The sequence below is a fragment of the Bos javanicus genome, chromosome 27 (genome assembly GCF_032452875.1).
Source record: "Bos javanicus breed banteng chromosome 27, ARS-OSU_banteng_1.0, whole genome shotgun sequence".
Taxonomy (NCBI): domain Eukaryota; kingdom Metazoa; phylum Chordata; class Mammalia; order Artiodactyla; family Bovidae; genus Bos; species Bos javanicus.
In genome coordinates this window covers 19,923,119-19,935,464 of record NC_083894.1, presented here as the reverse complement: position 1 = coordinate 19,935,464, position 12,346 = coordinate 19,923,119, and the positions used below count along the sequence as shown (strand labels likewise).

The 12,346-nt window shown below is 36.1% G+C and overlaps 2 protein-coding genes across 6 annotated transcripts in view; one reads left to right on the top strand and one right to left on the bottom strand.

Annotated features, from left to right (window-relative positions):
* MTMR7 (myotubularin related protein 7) overlaps positions 1-12,346 on the bottom strand; it is a 128,465-nt gene that overhangs the window by 3,447 nt on the left and 112,672 nt on the right. Inside the window, exon 14 of one of the 2 annotated variants that reach the window (XM_061404316.1) lies at positions 4,064-4,142. In XM_061404316.1, the coding sequence (XP_061260300.1) occupies positions 4,107-4,142 (36 nt within the window). In that variant the 3' untranslated portion in view covers positions 4,064-4,106. Of the gene's footprint in view, positions 1-3,205; positions 4,143-12,346 lie in introns of those variants that run through there. The other variant, XM_061404317.1, reaches the window with a different exon arrangement.
* Positions 1-12,346, top strand: part of VPS37A (VPS37A subunit of ESCRT-I) — a 48,727-nt gene that overhangs the window by 13,158 nt on the left and 23,223 nt on the right. For all 4 annotated transcript variants that reach the window (XM_061404321.1, XM_061404320.1, XM_061404319.1 and 1 more), the window contains exons 2-6: positions 344-418; positions 2,276-2,390; positions 2,895-2,995; positions 9,492-9,717; positions 10,972-11,042. In XM_061404321.1, coding sequence (XP_061260305.1) covers positions 344-418; positions 2,276-2,390; positions 2,895-2,995; positions 9,492-9,717; positions 10,972-11,042 — 588 coding nt within the window. The remainder of the gene's footprint in view (positions 1-343; positions 419-2,275; positions 2,391-2,894; positions 2,996-9,491; positions 9,718-10,971; positions 11,043-12,346) is intronic.

Here is a 12,346-nt window from a genome sequence, read left to right as displayed (position 1 = left end):
AGTCAGACATGACAGAGTGACTAAGCACAGCACAATGATAAATTATATAAAGCAATAGTAATCGGTGTAGCACTAATACAAGAGTTCTTTGCCTTTTTACCTCACCAGCTTAACTCCATCTCTTCACAACCCCCTGAGAATATCTCAAAATAGTATTGCCTGCTTATTTGATAATTTTTTCTATGGTCATTTCCCCCTCAAGATACAAGTTATATTGGCTCTCTAGATTCTGTGATTAAAATGAAGTTGTTTTAGTAGACTCTACAAATTTTAATGTTTGCTTTTAACATTAATGGTTTTTATAACTTTGGATAAATTTTTTTTCTCACATTTTCTCCTACAGCATAGCTGAAATACAGAAAGATGTGGAATACAGGTTGCCTTTCACTGTAAATAACCTGACAATTAACATTAATATGTGAGTAGAATTGTATCCTGTTTTTTCATGGAATAGGACTTGGAAAAATCTTTTTATCATTTTGTTTCTTAGCTACTATCAGAAGTAAGCTGTTTAAAGTAAGCTGAATTTATTTCCTTTTCTAGTATCTAAAGTTTCTTAAACTTACACAATTCTGTGAAATAAAAAAGTTTAAATATGTCATTGTAATAGAGATTGCGGTAAGAAACCATGAAAGAGGAAATGGAATACAAAGATGTAATAGATCTTTCATTGATTTGCACTAAACTCTTCGCTGGAGGCAGGCTGAAAGAGAGAGCATGACAACAACAAACAGTGGAAGGGATCGTGTGCAGACACTGTTAGAGGAACAACCACCTTTACATCAGAAACAAGTTAAAGTATTCTCGTTTTCAGCAACCAATATAATACATCAGCCAGCAAGTTCACAGTTGAATTTGATCTGCCGATTATTTTTAAAGAAAAAAAATTAAAAGTAAAAAATAATAATCATTATTAAGGTTATTAAGTAATAAAGAGGAAAGTTTGGGCAAAGTGATTGCTAGTACTCATTTAGCCCTAAGTGCATTTATTAGACTTCAACATGAAAGAATTATTATTACCTCAGATTGCATTAGGTGGCTGGCTGCTCAAGCAAGTGTTTGAGTGAGGTACAGTAAAAATGCACTTAACTTGAAGATAGAAACTATGTTTGTTCATCGTCAGATCTTCATTGCCTAGTGAGGTACCTTCACGTGGGATCCCATATTAAATCCTAGTTAAATGAGTGGAAATTAAACGGTGAATATATAGCAGTGCCAACCATTATGCTGTGTTATGTCAATATATGGGAGCTTTATTAATCGTCACAGCCGCCCTGAAAACTAAAACAAATTATATTCAAGTAGGTAGTGAATACAGTAGTCAGGAGAGAAACCCAGACTGTTTGGGCTCCAAAGGCCATTCATTGCCTCTTTTCCAAAGTAGTTTAACAGCCTAAACTATATACCTGAGGTAGTTTTCTCTCTCATCACACACCCTGGTACAGCTAAGTAGGAGAAGCCAACAAAGACCTAGTTTCCCTCTTGACAACAATAGTTCCCTGAGCCAGGAGGGGAACAGAGTGGCAATTTAAAAGGATGTATTCATCTAGATTTTAGAGAATAGAAAGGTTCCATGTCCCGTAAAAGTGCATTGTTGGAGACTTCACTCCCTAATTTCAAATTTGCAGTAGTTCTTAAAGGGTTAAGATTTTTACTCTTTTTCCTTTTGGTACTGAGAATTTACTGTTAATTAGCTGAAACCATAGGACTGACCTCAAAGTTGGGAGAGATGTGTTAATTGAGACATTTCAAAGAGAGCCGCATAGCACCAAGGCATGGTGTCAGCTCCAGTATTCCAACCCTAGTACTTCTTATTTTATCTACTTGCTCATTAAGAATTCAGTGTATAGTGAAACACTTCTTGGCAGCATTTCAAAAGAAGGAAAGCCACAAGAAAGTTAGATGCCAAGACCTGTGGTTCAGTAAAAAGCCAGACTGGCATAACATGGTTCACCTGATAAAAATGTATAATTTCTGGCTGAAATTTTGGATAGTTTGGTATAATGTGATGTGTTTGAAAGCAATTATTGGCCCAGTTTGAAGAATAGTCTATAATTCACATTATCCTTACTCCACATTAAGAAGGTTTTACTATATTGAATTAATTATAGTCTCGTTGCCAAAGTGTGTCTTTCTGTATAGGTTCAGTTAACTCAACAACCATAATAGAGCACTAATTACTGAATAATCTGAATGAAAGTGTGAAAATTTAATTTGCTTTTAAGTAACTTTGTTTTAGAATTATGATTATATAACTCTGTTCTACTTTTGCCAGATTTCTTCCTCCACAATTTCCTCAGGAAAAACCAGTGATCAGTGTTTATCCACCAATACGGCATCACTTAGTGGATAAACAAGGAGTATATGTTACCTCTCCATTAGTAAGCAATGTATGTATATGCTATGATTTATTTCAAAATGTTCACTATACTTAATAGATAATCCTGATTTGGAGGCTTTTTGTTTTTCAGTGGTGAGGACCTGTTGATGTTAAAACTTGGGTTCATTGTAGATCTTTTATAGTAGTTAGGAAGGGATTAAAATTCAAATTTGCCTTACATTTTTTAGAATATGTATATGATTCACTAACGTGAAGGACTATAACTTCAGTGTACTCAGTATTTACCTTTGAACCTTCAGATTACTGTCAGTAGTGAAGTGTGGAAATAGTTCAGCTCCAGTATTAACTAAATAAACTTTTAACTTCATTTATGGTATTGCTTCTATAGTAAGTTGTGGATGTTCAGTTGACATAATATCCTTTGCCTTTCATTTAATTTTTGACTTATAAAAGTGGATGTAAGGTTAAGTTTTACAGTTTAATTATCTTAATGAGACTATATAATCTTTTTTCGAAAATGATTTCAATCACTGTGTATTACTGTTACTTTTAGTTTACAATGCATTCAGATCTTGGGAAAATTATTCAGAGTCTATTGGATGAGTTTTGGAAGAATCCTCCAGTTTTAGCTCCTGCTTCAACAGCATTCCCATAGTAAGTATGTTTGTAACAAAAGAGTTTGTATATACATTTATTTACTTTTGATCTGAGTAATCAAAGCATAGCTTAAAAATTCAAATAAGGTTAAAAGGCAGTCTGCTTTCCACATCCTCACCTTCACAGGCAGATACATTCATACTTTTCAGAGGTAACTGGATTTTATTTTTTAGCTGCTTGTCTAATATTTATCTTCATCTTTCTGAATAATATATAGATACTGCTCTCTGTTGATTCTTTGATTTTAGATACCATCTACTGACTTCCTATCATGATTAATGAAGGTTTTAGTTATTTTTCACATACCTTTCTTTTCCCTCATCCTCTATGAAATTATGATTTTTACTTAAGTTTGTGTTTGGTACTTTCATTACATTGGCTCTCAGAATATTCCCTTCTGCTGAGCCAAGTACTTTATAATGATTACATTTCTGTTATGGTATAATTTTTTGCTTTTCTCTGGAGTTAATAATTACTTCAGTTTTCCATCAGTTTTGTATTCTTTGATGTTTTTAATTTCCCACCTCTTTTCAGCAGCTCTGAAAAATATCATTCAAATAATTTTTTCACATCATCAAGCCTGTCAGGTAATCTTGAGGTTCCAGTATTTTTTCCTTGCAAATATTGCTCCATTTTCCCCCTCCATTCTGAATTACTGTACAAGTGCTGTCCTGCCATCCTGGGATTTCCCTTTCCCACCTTCCTGTATGGGACTCTCCTTTTCCTGCATCCTGTGTTTTTTTCTTTCTCAGGCTATTTCCTAGTTTCTTGCTTTACTTACTCCCTGTGGCTTCCTAAGTAAAGGTGTGTTCAAGTTCCTAAGGATGAGTAACAGTTTATCCTAAAACTTGTGGTTGAAATAATGAGCATTTATTTTCCTTGTGAATCTGCAGTTTGGTTAGGTACTAATAGAGCTTGTTTGTGTTCCACCTTTGGCATCAACTGGCATGGCTTAAAACAGTAAACACATTTATTTGCTCATTATTCTTCAATTCAGGAAGGGTTCATCAGAGAGCTCTTCTCTGTTCTACTGACCATCAGCAAGCTCTCGTCAGAAGCTCTTACCTGGGGAGGTCAGTTGAAATACCGAGATGCAGCCTGGGCTTCCTCACACCACCATGGCTGGGCTTCTGGGGTGAACATCCTGAAAGAGTTATGAGAAAGTCATATTCACCTTCTCTGGCCTAGCTGCTGAAGTCACGCAGTGTCACTTCTGCTTCATTCAGTTTGTTGAGGCAGTCACGGAGTCCTGATCCGATTCGAGGGGAAGAAAATAGGCTTTTCTTCTTAATGGTGGAGTGGTAGGGTTCTAGAAGAGCATGTGTGCCCAATTCTTTGTGACCCCCATGGACTGTAGTCTGCCAGGCTTCTCTGTCCATGGGATTCTCTAGGCAAGAATACCGGAGTGGGTTGCCATGCCCTCTTCCAGGGAAATCTTCCCAACCCAGGGATTGAAGCCATGTCTCCTGCCCTTTCAGGCAGATTCTTTACCACTGAGTCATCTGGGAACCCCCCTGGGAGAGCACATGGGACCAGAAGTAGTGCTGTGACCATTTTTGAAAGTACAGTATGCCTTAAGATGCTGGGAAGAATAATTTTGAGATTTCTTCTTTTTAACCTGCAAATATGTTTAATATGCCCTCATACTTCATAGTTGATAGAGTGTGTTGAAGTGGTTTCCACTGACTTTTTTGTTTTGTTTTTCTTTTTGTTTGTTTGTTTTATTTGGTTTTTCTCCACTGAGAATTTTGAAAGCATACCTCTATTCCTAAGGTGTCCCGTGCCATTTCAATTTCTAATCCTTTGTTACTTTTTGTGTTCAATATTCTAAAATTGCATAATGCTGCAACTTCTGACAGTCACTATTTCCTCTTCCTCTAATATCTCTTGCCTTAATTGCCCAGTTCTTTTACTTAATTTACTTTTTCTTGTTCAAAAATCAGGTCGTATTTTAACACTGCCTGGAAATCAGCTTGGGCTAGATTATCCCATTCATTAGGTATATCAAACTCAGCCATCACTTTGCGCTCCTGTGTCTTTGTCCTAGAGTCAGAAGCCTCTCTGATATTCTTTATCTAAAAACTGAATTTACTATTTTCTTCCAGGATAGGGCTAAGTATATCTCATTCACCTTATTTGAAAACATAAGCCAAAAAGTCTATTTGTTCCCATATCAAATAAGTTCTGTGATTTAGTACACATTGTTTAAAAAGCAAGTTTACTACATTTCTTAGATTATATTATAGGTAGTACCTATAATACAGTTTTGTTCAGAATTATTAAGACTTTATTTCAAGGATATATTTCAAGTAGAAATATTCTCATGTTGATCATATTCTTCCTAAATAACACTTTATATTTACATACATGTTATTAATATACTTTAGATAAAAGTAAAGCTCTAAGATTAAGGTGAGCCATACTTTGAAATAAACAAGCTTATTAGAAAACTATCTTATTTTTTTCAATCATAGATTCACTTGGCTTAAAATTTTAAAAATATAAAGGGGTGTGGGGTAAAAAGTTCCCTTCCATTTCTTTTTCTCTTGCAATTCACTTTTTCTTCTCATTGGTATCCAAAGTTGGTTGTTTGAGTGCATATGTATAGAACTCCTGAGATATTTTATGTATATACAAAGAAATATGTACATGCAGTATTTTATTCCCTCCTTTTTTTACACAAATGATAGCATACTATTCCGTTGCCTTTTTTTTTTCATCTCACTAGTGGTATGGTTCAGAGAGCCTTCCATATTGGTACATAAAGCACTTCCTCATTCTTCTTAATGGCCACAAAGTACTTGTTTTATGGACACAACATAACTTAAGACTCCTAGTAATGGAATTTTTGTTGTTTCCAATCTTGCATAAAAGGCCCACCCTTTTGCCCTTAGTGATGCAATGAATAACATTAAAAACATTTTACCCAACTGTAAGTATTTTGTTGGATACATTGTCAAAGTGGTATACATATTTGTAAGTTTGACTAATATTTCAGAATTGCCCTAAGGAGTAAGTTGTACCAGTTTTTACTCCTGTGCTGCTGCTGCTGCTAAGTCACTTCAGGCATGACTCTGTGCGACCCCATAGACGGCAGCCCAACCAGGCTCCCCCGTCCCTGGGATTCTCCAGGCAAGAACACTGGAGTGGATTGCCATTTCCTTCTCCAATGCATGAAAGGGAAAAGTGAAAGTGAAGTCGCTCAATAGTGTCCAACTCTTAGCGACCCTATGGACTGCAGCCTACCAGGCTCCTCCATCCGTGGGATTTTCCAGGCAAGAGTACTGGAGTGGGGTGCCATTGCCTTCTCCTTCTACTCCTATATGCAGTGCTTATTGCCTTTGCTGACATGGTGATTTATCAAAAGGGATCTTTGCTAATTTTTAAGTGGAAAATGATGTTAGTATAACTTAATTTGTTTTATCGTACAGTGAAGTTGAATCTTTTCCTAAACAGTGAAGTTGAATCTTTTCCTAATTTTTTTTCCTCTTTTCTTGAACTTGTGTATTCTATCTGATTCTCCATTTTGCTATTGGGTTGTTAGTCTTGTCAATGTGTAGAAGTTCTTTACGTATATATTAGAAAAATTAACCATTTTCCTATGACATGAGTTTCAAATGTTTTCCCCCAGTTTATTTGTCTTTATTTATAATAGGCTTTGTCATATAGAGAGTTTTATTGTTGTTTGTTTATGTCAAGGGATTTTTATCATTTTCTCTTATGACTTTTGAATTTGGGATCACAGAAAGTCCTTTCCCACCCCAAAGTTTTAATTTCCATGATATCTTCCAGTTCTTTAAGATTTTTTTTTTTTAATTAAAGAAAAAAGCTTTCTGTTTTAATTTGTTCCATTTGGTTTCTCTTTTATTGTTATTATGAGGATCTGGCTTCAATTTAATTTTTTTCCAGATGTCGCAGTGCTATTTATTGACCTCTCTCTCTTTTTTTTTTCACCTGATTTGAAATCTTGTTTTATTATATCCTAATTGCTATATATGCTTGGGAATTTTCTGGATTTTGTATTCAATTCCATTGATCTTCCTATCCATTGCCAGTGTTTCCTTTAAAAAAAAGTTTTTTAAAATTAAGGTTTTCTATTGTGTTTTGCTTTATGCCAGGATTAAACTCTCTTTACCCTCTTTTTTCAGGTTCTTTTCTTTATATTATTTATTTTTCTGTATAAACTTCAGTATTACAATTTTAACATTTGTGACAAATTTTCTTCCAAACAATTACAATTTTTTGCTAACTTATGTCATTAAATATGACATTAAATTATGTCAAAAACAGTAGCACTCCCATTTAAAAAATTGTTTAAGCTAGATATATTTTGGAACATTTCAATACTCTGGTATGTATTTTTCCCCAACACCACCAAGTAATTCTCCAGTTCTCAGCAAACACCGTGTTCCCTGCAAATTGAACTCAGTTCTGATGTTCACAATTCTGTCCACCTGGAGATGGGGTCAGATCCACAGATGAGGGAGTCACAGACTGCTCCATTTCACATATCAATGGAGAATCCATAGATGGTTCCTGTGCTTCTGACTAACTGGCTATAAATCAGAGGTTCCCATGGATTCCCCCCACCCACCCCTGTTTTGATTAATTTAAATGGCTCATGAAACTTCAAAAATAAATTTACATATGTTTAGTGGTTGGTTGTAAAGGATACAGATGACTAGCCAGAGGAAGAGGTGCCTACAGCAGGGCACGGTCTAGGAGAGCCCTGAGCACAGCAGCTTTTGTCCCCATAGACTATGGATGCATTCACGAGCAGGGCGCTTGTCGAGTCTTCCTGTTCTAGAGATTTTATAGAGCTTAATTAGCAGCCCCCCTCTTCCCTGAGATCGATGAGTGGAGCTGAAAGTTGCAACTTTCTGTCACTTGGTCTTTTTGGTGACCAGCCCCGTCCTCAGACTGTATAGGGATTAGCCTATATGTTGTTAAGTTAGATGCCTGCCCCCTCAGGATGATGCTTTAAGATGGGCAGATGAGCCTCTATCACAGTAAGTGGGGTCCTCTAATGCGCTGGGCCCTGAGCCAGGAAATCCTGTGCCTCCGAGCCCTTTGAGAGCTGTTCTTAGTTTGCCGTGCCTTGTGGCTTTCTGGGATGTGAGCTCTTTTGTCTTCAGAGCTAGATGTTTGGGGTGTTTGTCTCTCAGCTTCAAACTCAAACCTTAACCCTCCAGAGAAAAGCTCTGGGTTTTGAGTTTTCTCCAGGTTGTAGGTCCTCTTTCTGAGGGTCGGGTTTATGGTGAGATTGTGTCTCAACCTCTCCTACTAGCCTAGATGTCATTTTCTTCTTGTTTGCCTGATTTGCTCAGATACTTTGGGGGGTTTTTTCTGGATGAAATTGTCCCATATATAGCTGTCGATTAAATTTCTGTGGGAGGTGAATCCAGGATCTTCCTATGTCACCATCTTGAATCAGAACCCTGTATTTATCATCTTGCAAAAATATATTTTCTGACTTTATCTTGAGTACATACTGCTGTGCCACTTTTTCTAATATATATGCATGATTTTTACATGCATCTTTTTAAAAAAAATTCAGGCAAGGCTTTCCTGGGACTTGTGCTGCAGCACGAGGGAGTGAACTCAAGAAACTGGGTACCCTTGCTTGCTCTCCAAGGAGAGCAGGCTGGCTCCTCACATGGAGTGAGGATGGGGGTGGCTTGTGGTTGGGCAGAAGAAGGGGTGGCCCAGCTGGCCTGCCTACCCCATGGTGTTGCTGTGTACAAGGATCATGCATAGTACCCTGCTTTTGCCCCAGGTACCTCAGAAGTGGCTGTTGGTTTGTGGCCTTTTTGTGACATTTCATAATTTTGTAATATTATTCATAATTACCCTGACTGCGGTGCATTCGATTGTTTTTAGTCCCTTAAAGTTTCTTTGTATTCTGTTGCTCAAGGAGACATTTGTCCAGGTGCAGGCACTCCATCCAATAAAAGGTCTCAGATTCAAGGTCCCAGCCTATCTGAGGTGTTTATGCATCTTTTTTATAGTTAAGCATTTTTAGCAATTCATCTATACAATTAATTTTTCTTTGAAATTTTCTAGAAAAGCAGTCTTGACTTTCAGTCAGATTTTGCCAAATATAGTGAAAGCTACTAAACAATTGCTATTTGAACAAGTTTCGTGGACTAAGTGTTCTCCATTTCTTCTCTGAAAATATTCATTGATGCCAGTAGAATGCTCAAAACTCAAATATGGCCTTTCTATTCACTTCAACTGTGACCAGTTGAACTTACGTTTTCTAAAACATACTTCTTTTTCATGGAAAGAAATAAAAATATTCTTTTTAAGGGGTGTTCTTATTTTTTCAATTTATATGATATCTAATTTACTTACTTATTAAAAACTAGTGGCCCCTGCCATAAACAAATTCCATCTATAGTGCATAACAGTTGTTATTTAGAACAATTAAGGAATAATTTTACAAATTTGCTCCTAAAATCTAATCGCATGTTTTTCCTCTCTTTCTCTTTAGCCTGTACAGTAACCCAGGTGGGATGCCTCCTTATGCTTCTCAGGGTTTCCCATTTCTTCCTCCGTATCCCCCACAAGAAGCTAACAGGACTATCAGCTCTTTATCTGTTGCTGACACTGTTTCTTCTTCAACAACAAGTTATACAACCGCCAAACCCGCTGCTCCTTCATTTGGTGTCCTTTCAAATCTGCCATTGCCCGTTCCCACAACAGACACTTCAACACCGGTTGGTATCTCCAGATATCTGTATTTTGTACCCTTGAAATACTCAGTCAGCAAACATCATATTCCTCCTCGTGCCAACCACTATGGCACAAAAGATTTTTTAAAAATCACATTTTCAACTTAAGGAACAATGTCAAAGAGGTAACCATCCCTAACTGTAAGTAGAAATGTTAGTCTAGAGTTACTATGAAGACACAGTTGAGGGAATAGTCAGTGCTCCCAGGGACCAATGTAGAGCTAGAAAGATAACCTTTATATAAGATGAGATTCTTTTTTTTATACCACTTTATCCTTGGTGCCTCAAAGTATGCCTGATCCATACAGTAGGTGCTCATTTAAAATGAGGCGGATGAATGAATGAGCTCATGCTTGAGGCCACATTTTGATAGATGGTAATGAATTTGCCAGGATGATAAGGTGTTGTCATGTAAGGTAATTCTAAGAGGCAGCAGCTCTGACAAAGATGTGGAAGCATAAACCAGATGGCACATTTTTGAAGCCGCCTGATACAGAACCCTCAGGTTTCATACAGAACGCAGGCAAAGACACAAGAAGGATTATGTAGGAGAAGCACGTGTCAGCTTATGGAAGGTCTGCCCTAGGGTACTAAGGACATGTAAACCAGTGTCTCATTGGTTTAAAAAACTGTGTTCTTAAATTAAGCTGGTAACTGCTGCCACAAGGGACATTACTGAGGGAGAGACCGTACATTAAACGTATTAAGGAGATTTAAAGGCCTTTATTTTTAACCCTTAGTAAAAGAGAACTTTTCATGGGTCCTTGATTTTAAAATGTGACCCATGTATTCAGACAATGTATATTCTATTCCTTATGTTCCCTACTGTCTTATAGAAGTACTTAGGTAACTCTTGAGACTTTTTGCCAAGTTAGTAACTTTTCTAAATGTAGTGCCTTTTGCTTGAGACATACTCATATACATCAATGAAACACGCATATAATTCTCCACATTTGTCACAGATATTTCACAATTGGAGATTTGTTTTATAACCACAGGTAGTCACATGATCCTTCCTCATCAAAAAAAAAAAAGAGCCAGTAACCCTATATGTATAAAGATGCACTGAGAAAGACGGAGTGAAAAAGAATGGGAGGGTAAGGACAGTGTGGAGTGCCAAGAGGATGTGTGATAGTGAAAATAGTTATTGGATGCAGTACATTAAAAGTTACTTTTATAACCAGATAGGAATAGTCGAAAAGATGGCTAAAACTTAGCACTATTTCAATCTCTCTTTAGATAAGCCAAAATGGTTTTGCTTACAAGATGCCCGATATTCCTGATACATTTCCAGAACTCTCAGAACTAAGGTAAAAAGCTTGGACAGTAACATTGGTGTTTGTTGTCTATTTAGTTTGTAAATGCACACATCATTTTCATGTTGTCACTATTGCTGTATCTTAGTGGGAAGTGGAAAGTTTTATGAATCTGTGGTATGTCTTGCAGTTCATATTTATTGACTTTGTAGTCTGTATCCAGGAATTTCTCTAGATCCTGGGAATGCTATAATAGTTACCAGGATAACGATGTCCTTTCTCTTGTGTGGCTTACCTTCTTGTGAAAACTATTTCTGAATACATTAAAGTTCTCATAAAGTAATAGAAAAGTGTTTTTACAAAGCCATATTTTATTCAGATTTATGGCAGAAAAGTTGAATATTCAAGTTTAAGGTATCATTTTTCATGAGACACTGTTTCCCTAAGAGGCTCCATGAAAAAAATGTTCTGTGGTCACTCAGGCTTGTAAAGTTGCACTCTTTATACCACTGTTGAAGGTTTATAGTAGTCATGAGGCTATTATCAATGAGACTACTTAATGCTATTTAAAATGTTTGCAGTTGTTCTTGTCTTTAGTATATATCCCACCAGGGATGTACAGCCAAATACTCATGAGAAATCCTATAGTTAAAAAAAGTTTAACTTTGTTTGACCCAATGTTTTGCAGTCATTTTAACAAAATAGTGACTTATTTTGTGCTGATAACGTTAATTAATGAAGTTTACAAATACCACATACATGTTATAAAGCAGTTGAATGCAGTGTGATGCTTGCAGCCACCCCAGAAAATAGGTATTATTATTGTTGCCATGTTATAAAGGATTCTTTCCTTTCTTCGTTTTTAAAAAAATTATTATGAAAATGTCAATACGAAAAGATGAACCTCTTTGCTAACCTTCCTCCAGCTTTTTTACAGGAAATATGGGTATAGGTCAGAATTAAACTCATAAAACTTTTAAAAATATTTGAAGTGTTTTAATCCATTACTATCTTTTTTTTCTTTCTTTCTTTTTTTTTTTTTAAAACAGTTCCATCTTTAGTAGGGAACTTTGGCAAAACAAAGATGCCATGGGTTCATCATGAACAGTTTTTTTCCCTGACCTAAAGTCAACCATTTTTCTGAAGGGAACTTATTCTTTTTCAAAATAACAATTCCAGTAAGATAACAGTATCACTAACAGTTATTGAAAGCAGAGTAAGTTCTCCTTTTGATTTTTACAATTCATTTGTCTTTAGGATATATTTCATCAGAGATGTACAGCCAAATATTATTTTTTAAAGGCTTTTTAATGAAACTTTTTTGGATGACAATGTAACTTAGGGGAAAAAAACAGGTT